The 15,716-nt window shown below is 46.8% G+C and overlaps 2 protein-coding genes across 3 annotated transcripts; one reads left to right on the top strand and one right to left on the bottom strand.

The window, feature by feature from the left end:
• Positions 1-6,443: 6,443 nt before the first annotated feature.
• Positions 6,444-11,571, top strand: LOC4324389 (uncharacterized). Of its 2 annotated transcripts, XM_015791675.3 has the most exons (5): positions 6,471-6,797; positions 7,603-8,223; positions 9,334-9,643; positions 9,761-9,838; positions 11,010-11,571. In XM_015791675.3, exons 1-5 carry the CDS (start codon positions 6,703-6,705, stop codon positions 11,058-11,060), a joined length of 1,155 nt encoding a protein of 384 aa, XP_015647161.1. In that variant the 5' UTR covers positions 6,471-6,702; the 3' UTR covers positions 11,061-11,571. The 2 variants fall into 2 exon arrangements, with proteins under 2 accessions (XP_015647152.1, XP_015647161.1); XM_015791666.3 differs by lacking the exon at positions 11,010-11,571 and having other exon boundaries at positions 6,444-6,797; positions 9,761-10,171.
• A 2,430-nt stretch (positions 11,572-14,001) lies between these two features.
• On the bottom strand, positions 14,002-15,204 carry LOC4324388 (uncharacterized). The gene has a single exon (XM_015791683.3). The coding sequence runs from the start codon at positions 15,137-15,139 to the stop codon at positions 14,234-14,236; it is 906 nt and encodes a 301-aa protein (XP_015647169.1). The 5' UTR covers positions 15,140-15,204; the 3' UTR covers positions 14,002-14,233.
• Between the last annotated feature and the right edge of the window lie 512 nt (positions 15,205-15,716).

Genomic DNA, 15,716 nt, shown 5'->3' with positions numbered 1-15,716 from the left:
TTATAATATCCAAAGAAAATAGAGAGAGAAACAGTCGTAAAAGTACGATTTTGTCCTTGCCTACCAAGTCCAGCTCGTATATAGCTCTAACACCGCCACCGCACCCACTGTCGCCGCCATCATCGGTGAGGCGGCTCTCTGGGGGTTTGAGGGTGGCCCACGCGTCTTGGCCCGTGGCTCCGCGTCGTTCCCGTACTTGTCACCACTGCAGTGCGAGGGCCACACCGATGCCAGTGCTCCGCCACACACCGTGCTTGCAGGCGAGCACGACGTTAACCACTTCCTATTTCATGTCGAGCAGGGCCTCACGGAGCGCATGTGGTCTCGCCACGGCGAGGCAGCTCTCTAGGGGGTTCAAGGGGGCCCGCGCACCTGGGCTTGTGACTTCGCGTTGTTCCTGCGCTCATCATTATATTGCTGCAGCATGAGGGGCATGCCAGCCCAAACATGTCGTGGCCACCGCTACGTCGGAGCTATATACGAGCCGCACATGGCAGGCAGGGGAAAATCATACTTTTGCGGCTATTTCTCTCTCTATTTGCTCTAGATATAATAAAATAATATCATAGGTGTCCAGCAGCTATTTACCAGTTTTTTACCACAGCAGATACACATTCTTGCAGTGTCTCCTAGCTAATTACATGTTTATGTCCTGTAGAAAGTTTTCCCCCAACCAAAATACCACGCCTCGTCGCGTCGTAGGTATCCACGGTTTTCTCCCACTTACCCGTCTTGCTCTTGGTTTCAGCCTTAAAAGGCACTTACCCTAAGGAAATAGGTGGAACTAAATACATGTGACTATGATTGGTCGAAATAACAAGTAGCTGAAACATAAATAAGGGGGTTGTTATTATATGAAATCACGTTTCAAAACGGTATGATATACCTCACGTTCCATAATGATATAATACTAGTTGGGTATCAGACTTGTTACTGGTACCTACAGGTACCATGTCTGAAACTATGTAGTACTATGTGGTAACAGGCTTAAACCCACATGTCAGGTGAGTACCAAACATGATACCTATTGGATACCAGACCTAGTACACGGGTCTAATAGTTTGTGGGGTACTAGTCCTGATAAGTAGATATGTACGAGGAGAAGAAGATCATGCTCTTCAAGCAATTCTCAGTGATGACGAAGTCGACATCATAGATGGCGTACGACTCTCGTTATCAAGGACGGGTGACCATGAAGTTACTGTAGCCCTCGACAGCGTCCCCTGAGGTGTCTCAACTTTGATTGAAAAAGATGAAGGTTTTACACCTACACGATTGATTGGGTTGACAAAGAGGAAGAAGATACGGGATGTGGAGGTTACATGAGAAGACTAGGACTAAGGCAGCACGGAAGAAGCTGAAGAAGGATATCTTCCTCTATTTCTTCCTCCTCCATTGAATTCGATTTCTTCTTCTCTCACACGCTAGCTCACCTTGCTACATGCATGGAAGAGGGACACAAGAGACACGAGGAGAGCTATCAGGTTGGTTTTGTTTTGGTGGCTTTCTGATCTGATTCTAGAAGACTAGAAGCAAGCATTACAACATTGTCAGTGTCATAAATACAGGTACCATATACTTGTGTATTAAGCTCGGCGGGGCTCACTATATACTAAATCCTATACGGAATCAATATCATACATATGACAAAGGTCTTGAATACATAAGAAAGGAAACCCAGATAAGAAAATAGAAACAGTCTTATTTGACCTGACCTGGACTACTTCTCTTATTTAAATATTTGCCTTATTAGTTTTATCTGAACAAGGGAACACTTAGAGGATATAAATATAAGACCATCTAGGAGAAAATGTTTATACTCCATCCGTTTCATATTATAAGTCGTTTGATTTTTTTCTTAATCAAAGTTATTTAGATTTGACCAAGTTTATAGAAAAAAATAGCTACCTTTATGACACCAAATTAGTTTCATTAAATTTAGCAATAAATATATTTTGATACACTGTTTGCTTTTTTAGAAAATATTGTTATATTTTGCTATAAATTTGGTCAAAACTAAAGAACTTTGACTAAGAAAAAAGTCAAACGACTTATAATATTAAACGGAGGGAATATTTATATTATAAGGGGGTTATTTGTATTATAAATGGGTTCACGGACCTGCCTGTTTGCACCCTTAAATAGAGTCAAGTGCAAAGGAAAAGCTTCTATAAAGGCACTCTTTTGGACCTGTTAGACTACTTGAAAAAGAAAAAAAAATCAGAAGATACTTCAGCCAAAGCAGAGTTTCATAGCCAGGCCTCGGTTTTTTTGGCATTGTCTGCACTCTGGACAGGTGGATCGGAACGAAAATGGCCTGCTCAAACTCAGCAGCAGCAGCAGCAGCAGCAGCATCAACAACGAAGAAGAGGGGTTGTAGAGTTACCTATACACTACTCCGTATGCCATTGCCATGCATTTAAACTCTGTCCAGAGCTACAATTTACGCAGGTTTTTACAGAGAAATGCAGTCGTCCACATGCTGCCGCACACAGAGAACAGTCTCACAACATGATTGCTCAAAAATTCAAGGACTCCATCTGTAGTTCTGTACATTGCATGGCACACAATTACCACGTGCAATTAAGTGATCAAACCAAAAATAGATCTAATACTCCAATAGATACCGTCTGTTGGTTCTACATCCAGGACAATAAAAATTCATGTTCAGAATCGGGTACAATGCAAACAATGTTGGCCATCAACAGTTTATAAGAAGGGAACGGGAAGTTCTGCAGTACCACAGTGTCACCACTCAACATCAAAGAAACCAGCCATTTCTGAAGGAAGGACCGAAGGAGCGTGTGTTATGAGTGCGCCTTCCTTTTCTAATCCGTGTTTCCACTGCATAATTGCATCAACGGCTGATGTTGTTCGTTTTTCTTTTTCACGAACACGCAAAAGGAATACATATCGGTTGTGGCCGTGGTCCATGAATTAAGTCCTGTTAATTCGGCTGCAGGCTCTCTTCGATCTTTGTCTTCTCTTCATGATGACTCCATTGCGAGCTGGCAAAGTGCAAGGGCATAGGACAAAATCAGAGCATAGACAATAGAGGTATGGTTTCCATCCAAATCATTAGACCATAAAAAAAAACCCGGAGATTTCATTCTGCATTGTTGTAATCTCCTGCTATCACATGGATGATTTATGTTTGTCGCTTCAATATGAGATAATTGAAACACAATATAAACATAGACGTTCACAACGTACACACACTCACCCCTATAAACTCACACATGTACACCCTATCACTATGATCATCTCCGGAAGAACCGGTCGGTATATTTTGAGATTGACAAAGTTACCACATACGCCTCATAGTCAATAGGCACGTTATCTACCACCGAAAAAATTAGCCGTAAATGCAAGTCAAAGCGGCCAAAACACCGTAGCTAAGCAAGACCGGAGAAGATTAGTTCCAGCACTCTGAACTCTACTTAAAACAATATGTTTTGATCCTGAAACCAGCCTAAACTTGGATTGAACAACGGTGTTTATTGAGTTTAATCTATTTTGATCTGATTTTTTTTCTTTGTTCAGCCCCATGAAAGAGACAGGTAACGAGATATTAACATGAATAGCGAAAATAGAGGACAAGCAAAATTAAAAGGGATTGGTAAAATAGTATGATTCTTGATTTTCACCTAAATCAAAATAAACACCGCATGTTCCATTACCATAATGTTTTGATACTAATTACCTTCCATCTACCTATAAGAAACACTAATAACAAAACATATTTTGTTTAAATTTATATTTGTTACTTAAATTTAAATTTTAGGACTCATATTAACTAGGTGTTTTCAAATAAAATTACACTATATATTATGTATCATAGGAAGTGGGATATAGTATATGTGTATCTAGTCTGTCTTTATTTATTCATATGCAAGTATATAACAAATTACCCTAATGCGAATCAATTAGAAGGAATGCTACCTTAATGGTACAAATAAAATACATTTATTAATAATAATAGTTTTCAGGATTTATTAAAAAAGATGGACTCCAAACATTCAATTAGAACTGGAAAACATCATACGTTTAATTTATACTTAATTTCTAAGACATGTTTTTTAGACAAACTAAGTCAACCTTCTCTCTATATAATGAAAAATATCATAAACAATTTCTTATAGGAATAAATTAAATATTATATGGTTTAAAACTAACAAATAGTTTCGAAAAAAAGTGCAAGCAATATCCATGAAGAAAATATAAGGAGAAATAATACTTTTGAAGTGTGGCAGGCTCATCCGGTTGATATTTCTTCCCTACAAGTTTTTCAAACATATTTTACGTTGCGCGAGCTACCTTCATAGTTACTATAAACTCCCTATGTCTTTAAAAAATAAACCTAGTACTAGGATGTGTCACATGCTAATACGATGTTGGCTTTTTTTTCTTTTGGACGGAGGGAGTAAAAAGCTAGCTGAGAGGATTGATGTATTTGCAAGGTAGCCCCTAGGAACGTGGGTAAATTACACATTGTGCAACAAATAAGCAAAGAAGGGCTTTTGAAGAAACTTAAAAAAGCAATCATGTCCCAAACTCTGGTTCTTCCATGGGATTCTCCATTGATGATAATGGCGATAGCAAGGCTAGTCAGTCCATGGCAATCTCCAAATGAAGGAAAAAATGTGTTCCCATTTTGGAGCCTCTTCGAGATGGGGGTTGAGGTACATCTAGAAATCATCAGCCCCCTCTTCAAGATCCGTCACTTTGCGACAAGGAAGAAGGTTATTGATAGCGTGGATAGATTGTTAGAGAAGTAGAGAACGGCCAACACTACCTTGTTTTCTTTGGGACTGAGGATGAGGCTTTCATCCCGAGAAAATCCACCATACTCCTAGTAGTTAAAAGGGAGCACGATTATTTAATCTCACCTAGGAGGCATGGTGGAGGTCGACTCATTCGGCAAACAAGAAGCAGATGCAACTAACAGGGAATGGCTCCAATGCAGGAGATTGATGTTGGCCACCGTCGACTTGAGCTTGAACACAACTACACCTAAACTAATGTGAAAAGTCCCGGTTAACATGATTAACTCGGATGAGGACCTCCTTGTGGGAAGGGGGATTCCAACTGCCAGTTAAAGAGAGGAAGACGGTCCAGGCGTCTGCGTTTTAGGTGTGTTTAGTTCACGCTAAAATTGAAAGTTTGATTGAAATTGGAACGATGTGATGGAAAAGTTGGAAGTTTATGTGTGTAGGAAAGTTTTGATGTGATGGAAAAGTTAAAAGTTTGAAGAAAAAATTAGGAACTAAACCAGGCCTTATGTAGAGAAATTTCAAGAGCACTTCCCAAAAAGCTGCAAGAAGAAACCTACACATACAAATACAACTGGATCAAATATTATATCATTCTCTACCTTGATTTTTTTTAACTTGTTGATGCTTTTTTACTATCTACCACGTAAGTTCAATTGATATATTTGTCGAAGCCCTAACTCATACCTCCACCTATGAATATTAACACATTCTCCGCAAGTTCTATCTAACTAAATTTTAATAGAGTAGCAATGGTAAAGAGATACTAGTATTTGATTTGTTGTATCAAAATTTATAGTAATAAAATATTCAGTATGATTGAAAGTGAATGTTGATTGATCAGTTAAACCAAGTCAGGCTGCTGTATTGATTTGTGCACGGGACATGCTTTGCCTTGAGCCTCCACCCATCGGTGAGCCGATCATGATTCATGGTGCCCCGATCCCTAAACCGATCACAGCTCAAGTCACAACCAATAGGCAGCCTCCTCCTCACGTGCCTACTACCGCCCAACCTCTGACACGATCGACGAACTGTATCCACCCCCATACTAGTACCCGCCACGATCTCAACACGATCGCGTCCGTTGGTTCGTGAGCCTCTCTTGTCCAGGACATGTAGCTCTCTGACTACTGGGGACACATGCATCTGTGGGACCACGATGTCAGTGATGCAAAACGCGTCGTCAACGTGGGGGGCGCGCGAGTTACGGGCCTCTACGTGGCAGGCTTGCAGTAGGCCATTTACCGTCCACGTGGCACATGATCGCACGGAGTACCTCCCCGTTTCAAACACCACGCGGGCGGCTATTGGTGGGCAGTCTCTACTCTGACCGACATGTGGGCCACACGTATCTCGATTTTCGAGTGGCCCACCTGTCACAGCCACTTGCCGGTGACGTCCGTTCGAAAGGAAATCTCCCACTGGCTTGCAGTGCAAGAGAGGATGAGATCATGGAGGCCGCTCGGAATCGGATCTCCTCCTCTCCTTCCCTCTCTGGAGTTTTTTTTTCCTTCGTACGAATGAGCCCGGGAAATTCACCACAAATCACCAATCTGCCACGGCCCGCGCGGGGGCAGTTTTGTCAGATCAGAAGCGGTGGCAGAACGGTGAATTGCCACCCGTGGCGGGGGGCAAAACGGGAAGAACGGAAAAGATAAAGCCTCTATTTGGACCCCGACTCTGCTTCCCATCGCCATTGCTGCCCTCCTCTCCGTCTTCCTCCTCCCTCCTCTGTCGCCTGTTCTTCTTCTTCTCACGATTTTTTTCCCCTGTAAATTTCCCGGCGGCTTCTCGCATCTCGTTCATCGTCGTCGTCTGCTCGCGACTTGACGGACGAGGAGGAGGAAGAAGGGAGCGATTGGTTTGGACGGTAAGAAAGGGAGGGACGCGCGGGCGGCCGGAGCCGGTGGCCGACGGCCATTTTTTCATGCGTGGCTCCCTGGAGGTCCACGCGATTGGCAGACACGCCGCGTCGCCGTGCGCCCTGAGACTGAAAGCCCTCCCGGCATTGGACATGATGAGGTAGACGGCAGATCTCCAGGCCCTCGAGCCTCTCGTCCTTGTTCGGTTGTTCCTGCGGTTCCTCGTTTCTTGCTCTCTTCTGTGTCAGATCGCTATGTTGTTTCTATGGTTCGCGTTCGGTTTTGTTTTCCTCTTTCGGTTTTTTGTTCGGCTGGTGAAGCGATTTGGTTGATTTGCTTGCCTGCCGGCCGGTGATGGCCGGCCTCCTTGTCGAATTGCTGTCCTTTGTGATTCTACTTGTTAATCTGTCTGATGGTTTTGTTCTGTTCGTTTGATTTTTGGATTTCATGGTGTTGCTGCTGTTGCGGTTCGATTGATCTCTACTTGACTGTTTCTATGCCGGTTTCGCTAATTCGCGTGGAATTCGTGCGTCTCGTTTTGACCCGATTTCATTCTCTCCGTATTTCGCAGTCTTCTGCTCATAATCTCAGTATAATCGTCTTTTGCTTTTCTTGGTTCCTCTCTGGCTGTTTTAGAGTCTGGGTACAAAAGCATCGGATCGTTTGGTCGTTTTGCAACCATGGGTACTCTTTCTGGGATGATGAGAGCCATAGTTCATGTCAGTTTGTTCATGTTCTTTGTGGCCGTGTTCCCTTTCAAGAACTGGTTGGTTTGTTGTCAAATTTTCGGTCATTTTGGTGCCTCCTGTTCAACCCTGCTTCTGTTGCATCTGCAGAGTTCGATCTGTTCGTTTTATTTCCATTCCATGTGATGGTCTGAGAAGGCCCGATTTGCGACTCGCATTTTGTAGCAGATCTCTTTCCTCCGATCAAATCGCTAATCGGCGCGTTTTGATTCACTGCAGGTACCAAAGGCTTAGCCCGGACTGCCTCCCGCTAGCCAACGGCGGCGGCGGAGGAAGCGGTAGCGTGACACGGAAGCCGGCGTCGAGATCCTGCAAGGACGACGATGGCGGCATGGCCGTCGCCGCGGACAGCTCCCGCCTCTCGTCGTACCTCCCGTCGTCACAGCTCGATTCCAAGCCGCTGCGCGCTCGGGCGCCGCAGCCGTCGTCCTCGTCGGCCGCCGCCTGGAGCCCGGCGCGCGACCACGCGCACGCCCACCACAACCACCACCACCACCACCACCCGTCCGACTCCTCCGACACGGCCTCGCCGAGCTCCAACGGCGCGGGCACCGGTGGCGACGTGCTGCTGCAGTGGGGGCACAACAAGCGGTCCCGCTGCCGGCGCGACGCGTCCTCCTCGGCCAACGCGGCTCCCTCCTCCTCGCAGCGCCGCCAGACCGCCTCCGCCGCCGGCAAGATCCTGCGCCGCTCGTCGGCGCCGGCGGAGAAGCTCATGCCGCCGCCGCCCCCATCCACCACCACCGGGTCGTACACGCGCGGGTCCAACCTGAGGTCCGCTTCGTCCTTCCCGACGCGGTCCGCCGCCGCCGCCGCCGTCGGAGACGCACACCACCACAGGTAACACACGCCTCCTACCTCCTCCTCTCCGTCTCGTCTCATATCGATGTCGTGGGGAAGATGACGTCCTTCCTTTTTCCTCGCCTGCATTTCGCTCGGCGACTTTTTTTCTGTTTCCGCTTTTGCCCCTCCGCGGAAACTACCGGGCCGCGCGCTCTCATATTCCTCGTTGGAGTCGTGGTGGCTCTTGCGTTTGTTTTGTTTTGTTGGGTTCGTGAGTTCGTGTCTTCGCCGCGTTATTTATTCGCTTCGGGTTTTTTTTTGGGTCTTCGGGTTTGGGTCTCTTTTGTTTCTGAGCTGTACCGCTCCGTAGAGAGAAGGGTGGGTTGAGTTTGATAAAAGATTCTTTTCTCCTTTTTACTTCACACACTTTTGTTTCTATTAAAAAATTGGAGCAGGTTCTCACCTGATCTAGATCTCTTCGTCTCTCCCCGAATTTTCGTGGTATTTATAACCCTTTTAATTTTTATTTACAATATTTTTCGGAGGATGTTGTGTGTCCGGATCTGGTGTGTGGTACATTGAGGTGGTAACTTTACCTTCCTCTTCCTTGACTAATCTGTAACCCAAGTCGTAAGGTCATAGGCAGCAGCACCCGTATTTGTCACACGTTGCATGATGCATGGGGACCCCCATCGAGATCTCCATATCTCGCTGAAATTCGTTGATGGTCATGGTGGTACTCCTTGGTTAGGGCAGCTTTAATTTGGGAGGATCGTTTGGTCGATCTGGTTAATTTGGGGTGTTGGGATGATGATGATCATCATCATATGAATTTGCAGCATCAAGAGGAGGGAGAGCTTGTAGTACTGCTTGTAGGGTAGATGGTTATAAATATATCCACATCACAGCTCCCCTCTCTTTTCTTTCTGGGCATCAACAATAGTAGTATAGCTTTTGCTCATAGTGCATCCATCTTGTTGTGGTAGGAGTCTCCAGCAGACCAGTTGTACTACTAGTGAGTAACCAATCCACCCTACCCACCCCTTCTTCCCCTTTACCCTTTCTCTCAACCTCCCAACCACCTCCAAGTCCATCATCACCACCACTAGCACCTGCAACAATCCCCATGATTAACGTCTTGTTTTCTTTCTCTGGTGGTATGATCAGGTCCGCCGTGGAGGAGCGATCAGGCGGCGGGTACAAGCGGTCGCCGGACAAGGCGCACAAGTCCGCCCTGGACGCGGCGCTGCACATGGATTCCAAGAACAACCACCATCACCACCACCACGACTCGTCGGTGACCGCAAACGGCGGCGCCGGCGCCGGCGAGAAGATCGGCTCCGAGCGGTTTGAGCTGCCCCGGATCTACATCTCGCTGTCGCGCAAGGAGAAGGAGGACGACTTCTTGATCATGAAGGGCACCAAGCTGCCTCAGAGGCCCAAGAAGAGGGCCAAGAACGTGGACAAGACCCTCCAAGTATGCCAATCTTTGCTCCGCAAACCGGCCTGATCTTATCTGCTCCGATCCATTCTTGCATCTGTTCTGATCACAGAGCTAACATGTGTCTCGTGTTGCCCCCGATGTGATGTGCAGTATGTATTCCCTGGGATGTGGCTTTCAGACTTGACGAGAGGACGGTATGAGGTGCGAGAGAAGAAATGTGTGAAGAAGGTATACTCCACTCTGCACCTGGCATTTTCAGTTCATGCATTCTGTGTATTTTTACAGACAAGAAGAGGAAAATTACCTAGATTTAGGGCATCAGTGACCCAGATTGGTTGGGTCTAATGCAAAAATAAAGCCGAAGAGTAGGTGAATTACTTGCCCTTTTCTTTTAGTTTGGCCCCTTCTCCCTCACATGGGGCCCATGACTCGTGATGCTCCGTGTCCTCATTGATGACGGCACGGCACTGATTTATTTGGCTCAGCTTTATTGCTGTGGACGTGGAGATGCAAGCGAACGATCATTCTATTGCCCTTACCTAAAGGAGTCTTCTTGTTCTACGTTTAGTTGGATCCATTCGTTCATCTTTCTACATTTGTCATGTGCTTTCCCAGGCAAATCTCATTCAAGAACACTACAGTCACAACTCACAACAAACCAGAGTGTGCCACATGTCATAGCAGAAAGAACAAAAAAAAGTCTTGGCCTCTTTCAGTATGGGGCCCAGCTGTCAGCCTCTTATCGTCCTTAGCTAAGCATGAGAAAGAACTGTAGCATTATTACTACTTAGGTGGTGTTAGTTCAGTGCTTAGCTGCGGGTGCGAGATTGTTGACAACTTGATTATTCCGGACCTTGAAGGCTTGAATGCAAGTCGTCGTCGCTGACAAGTAGGGAAGGGCCAACGTGGAGACATGTATCTGTGTCTTTTGTTAGGACCACATGATAATGTCTGGATAGAGCTTGGAATCATAACCATCGAAAAAGAGAAGAAAAAGAAATGGTACAAAGGGTTGGAAAAGAAATTGTGGTGCTGTCTTTTGATCTACTAGTCTGTTTTTCACCTTTTCCGTGATAGGGTCTTCAACTCATTCCCTTTGTTATTAGGAGCATTCAAGCATGCTGTAGTTTAATGAGCTCCTGTAACATACTAACATGCATATATTTTCCAATAGTAACAAGGCCAGCTCGAATCTTGTAACATGAACTCTACTAGTATTGTTTAGCTGACTGGCAGCTATTAAAAACCCCTGATGGTTAGGTTGTGCTTGAGGGGTGCTAGATTCTCCACAAGAATTAGGCTCAGCACATGCACCTAATCACCTAGTAGTATCTCCATCCATCAAGGTTTCTGCTTAATCTCGGGCACTAACCGAAAACTCCTGTTTCTGACTATGCAGAGGCGTAGAGGGCTGAAAGGGATGGAGAGCATGGACAGTGACTCGGAGTGACGGCAGCTGGAGGTCAAGCGAGGCACCCAAAGCGAAAGGAGCAATAAGATTGGAGTGGATGGAGATTGGGCCATTGCAATCAAAGTGGATGGGGGGAGAAGAAGTAAGGGCAAGCCAAAGGGAAGGCGAAGGCGAAGAGTGTTTTTTGTGTAAATGGAGAGGAAAAAGAAGAGGAGGATGTGCCGAGGGCAGGAGGTGCACGCGTAACGCGTTTGCCTCACACACCCTCCTCGAGGCGCCCGGCCCAGCGGAAGTGGTGGCTTGAGACGACGACGACGACTATGCCCCGGGGTGAATTTTTTTCGTTTCTTTCGGGTTTTGTCAGAGCCGGCCACCTGCTCGCACGTCGTCGCAGCGGCGCACAACTTGGTGCCGCGTTTTTCTCCCCGCGAGAGGCCATTTTGTGGTGTAATTTTTTGGGTGGGCTCCGTTGGCCCGGCCGGCCTCGCCTTCCTGTGAGCTTTTGCGGTTTGGTTTGGTTGGAATGGTTACCCGGTGACTCTTGTGCATAGTTCTTTACTATTAGTACTAGTACCATTTTTTTTCTTCTTCTTTCTCCCATTCATTCACGTTGGGCAAGTCTTCGGAACACCAAAAGTATTCTGAAAAGGTTAAAAAAAAAAGAAAGAATCATTGTGCAGTCGCAATGAGGCAGGAGATTCTGAATGGATTCAGTATGGGCCAGGGCCAGGGCTGATGGAGGCTGCTTCGATGGGCCTGGCGCGTCGCGGTCACCTGCAAAGTGCGGTAGTCCCTTGTGACGAGCTGACAAACGTTCGGCATGCCGGACGGACGGGGGCTGAGATATCTAACGAGGATCTTCTACGTCATATATGATGGAAGAATCTGTTACAGAAGTTTGGCATGGCTCGTCTATCAGCCGTGCGATTACACCGAATATTGGACACGTGTCGGCATCTCGCGTGATCAACTTGACCACTATTTCCTTTGGCTTCTTCCTTCGTCCATCAGTTGTGTGTACAGTACTGTTGTGGAAGAGGCGATGATTAAACTCTCCAATCATGTATTCATGTGCTGATGCGTATATGTATGTGCACGTCACATGTGGGCGAGTATGGGAGGGCCGTGAGGGCGAGGAAAGCGTGGTTGAAAAACGCCAGCGACCACGATTTTCCATACGCAACGCCGGCCATTGCTGGTGAAGTAGCTCTTTTTTCCCCTTTTCTTTGGAAAACCCTGTACTACTCTTTACCCAGTTTGCAATATTTTAGGGTGGAGGAGTACTCCGTATTTAGTTTAGGGGCGGAGAATTTGAGGCTTTGTTGTTCGGACATGGTACGAGTGGCGAACTGGCGGCGATGGCAGCCATAAACAGGAACACAATTGTCTGTCTGTCTGTATGTTTACTACAGACTGTTTACGGTCTCATGTCCAGCTGTTTGAATTTTGTACCTGAATGTTTTTTTCTTTGGACAAAAAGATGGAGTATTTGAATATTTTGCTCTTGCCAGTGACTTGTACTACCTCTGTCCTAAAATAAGTGCAACCATAAATATCCGTGTCCAGTGTTTTGACCATCCGTCTTATTTGAAAATTTTATAAAAAAATATTAAAAATATTAGTCACACATAAAGTACTATTCATGTATTATCATTTAATAACAATAAAAATACTAATCATAATTATTTTTCAAATAAGACGAAAGGTCAAACGTTGGGCATAAACAGCGTTAAAACTGCATTTATTTTAGAACGGAGGGAGTACTCTATAGTAGGAGTATATGTTTTTTTCTTTAAATAAATAAATGCATTTGCCAACCCTGGGTACGAGTCGCTTATGGATGCGCCGCGCGCACCTGTGACGTGTTGCCGGCGGTGGAAGGAGACGAGAAGCTAAGGCAGCTTGCGCTTTGGTTCTTGGCTCGCGACATATATTTGCACGCGAAGCCGACCGGAGGAGGCGTATGGATATCTGTCGCGTAGGCAGAGCCGGTCGAGTCTTGTGCTTGCTTCTCCTGTGCTGCTTGCGTTGCGTTGGCCGTTGGTAGGTTTTGGTTGCCCCCGACGCTGCCCTCGGCCTGTCGTACAAGCCGCTTTGCTTGGGCATACAAGCAAGCATATGGCATCATGGCGTTTGGCGACCCTAGTTTTCACACTGGCCTCGCCTGCCGGGCATATATCTTACCGAGATTTCCGATGGACTTATGCTTCTGTTTTCAGCACTGATCGATCAGGATGAGTCTCTTCCTCTTTAATGTGGATCACTAACATATGGGCTCGTTGGATGTTAGACTTGCATACCATCCCCGCAAAATCGCATAGGATCTGTTTCCGATCGATCGGGTTGTCCCCTTCCGTGCATATAAAGCGGGAGCGGTGTGAAATGAGTACTACTAGTATTAAACTTGCCGCTTTCATGCACTGCCAGCACTCCTAATTTCGGATGCTTGTTGTCCGTCACGATTAATTCTGCTATGCTTCTCGTCCTTCTTCCGTATCCGGTCGGTCTCTCTCTGCTCATGGGAGCACAACAGCGAACGGAAGGCCATGGTGTCTCCGGTCACCTCGTAAGTCCCTCGTTGCGTCGCAGACTAATCAGCGAGAATTATCTCCTAAAATTCCGCCGAGTTGCTGGCTTGTTGCTGCCAGGAAATTCTCCAAATCACTGGACCTGATTAGCGTAGGAGAAATCAGGTGAGCTGCCTGATTGATTGCCTTCTGCTTTGTACAGCAAAAAAATGTTAGACTTTCTTATGCCCCTCAAAAGTTCACGCTTTTTTTTTTGTCATTCCAGCTTGACGAGCTGTAGTGCACCACATATGTACCTGTAGTGCACTATTGCTGTACTGACAAAGAGTAGGCAGAACAACAGCGCCAGCACGGCGAAGGAATAGAAGGAGAAGGAGAAGAAGGTCAGTTCTTCTGCCTGTCCACATCAGCGTCTGATGCTTCTTGCTATCAGTAGACAACAAGGCCAGAAATTTCATCTCAATTTTCATGGTTTGGTTCCTGAAGAAACCAAGTGATTTTTTTTTTGTTTTGATTTGCATGAAGTTGTGAGTTGTGATTGTCAGGTGAACATGACCAAGACAAAAAAGAGGCAAAGTGCACCTGACCGGGAGAAGGAAATTGTGATAAGAGTCTGACGAACTGACGATGAATCAATCCATTCTGAATGCTGAAATCTCTCAGTTTTTCTTCTTCTTCTCAAATTTAGAGTATCCTGAACCATGAGCCGAGGAAGGGGAAGAGTGCCACGAGAAGGCGCGTCAGCAGTGGCGCCTGGTTATACCTCATGCTGCTGCTGCTTCTTCCTCGCGACATGCCGCCATTGCTGCGTCGTGGACCTCTCCTCGCCCGCAATCCCAGTCCCAGATCGGAGGCGGCAGCAGCCGCCGCCGTGTCGGGCTCCGGTGGCGTCCTCTTCTTCCCTGAGCTCTCCTGCTCCTTCTTCTCCTCATCGTCGTAGAGGAGGTCATCCCATCCTCCAAAACCGGAGCCGGATTCGGTCGATTGCTGGTGGCTCCTGCTCCGCCATTGCCATGCCCCGGCATCATAGTAGTCGCCGTCGTCGTCGTCTTCCTCTCGGCGTTGGAAGGCGGGATCGTCATCGTAGTCGTATCCGTACGACTCCTCCTCCTCCTGCTGCCGACGACTCCTGGTGGTGAAGAAGGAGACGACCCAGGAGATGGCGGACTGGGCGAGCGGCAGCGCCATGGCCATGAGGAAAGCTCTGGGCCCCGTGGCCACCAGCATGGACGCCAGCAGCAGCGGCAGCACGTAGCCGTACGCACGGAAGAGCTTGGAAAACCATGGCTCGCCGAACAGCTCCTGCGCTGACCCGCCTGGCGCGCCGCCGTCGTCGTATCCGTATCCCTCCTCGTCGTCCTCTTCCTCCATGTCCTCGTCGGACCACCACCGCCTCCTCCCGTTCGCCGCCGCCGTCGTCCTCCAGGGTCCCTCCGAGCGATGGCAGCGGCAGCGAGGCAGCTGCAGGGGGGGCACTGGGCGGTTGGATTGGGAGGCCGTTGCTGGTGCTGGAGCTGGTCCTACTCCGACGAGCCGTCCCCGTCCAAGAGGAGGACGAGGCGGCGGCGGCGGCGGCAGCGGCATAGCCATTGCCTAGCTTACGACAAGGCAAGGCAAGACGGACAAGGGATAACGATCGAGTGGCTGTGTGGACTGGAGTGGACAAGACAAGCAGGAGGTTAGTAAGGTCTTTTCGCTGCTCTAATTCATCACAACGAAATATAGCAAACCTTGCATCAGCTTGACATTTTTCCCTTCCAATAGTTTGAACCAAGAATGCAGCAGCTGTAACAGGGTCTACAAACAAACACAACTGGTGTGTTTAGTTCACGTTAAAATTGAAAGTTTGATTGAAATTGGAACGATGTGACGAAAATGTTAGAAGTTTATGTATGTAGGAAAGTTTTGATGTGATGGAAAAGTTGGAAGTTTGAAGAAAACATTGAGAACTAAACCAAGGCTGTGTTTAGTTTCTGAAATTAGAGAGAAGTTTAGAGAAAGTTGGTAGTTTGGGAAAAAAAGTTAGGATTTTATGTAAGTAGAAAAGTTTTGGATGGGATGTGATGGAAAGTTAGGAGTTTGGGAGAAGTTTAGTGTGAACACCTAGGCCTGAACCAAAACATGTTCTCAAAATAATTAAAAAACACCAAAACATCAATAGAAAGAA

Source organism: Oryza sativa, chromosome 1 (genome assembly GCF_034140825.1).
Source record: "Oryza sativa Japonica Group chromosome 1, ASM3414082v1".
Taxonomy (NCBI): Eukaryota; Viridiplantae; Streptophyta; class Magnoliopsida; order Poales; family Poaceae; genus Oryza; species Oryza sativa.
Note: the sequence above shows the minus strand (reverse complement) of the source record. Positions and strands in the feature narration are given on the sequence as shown.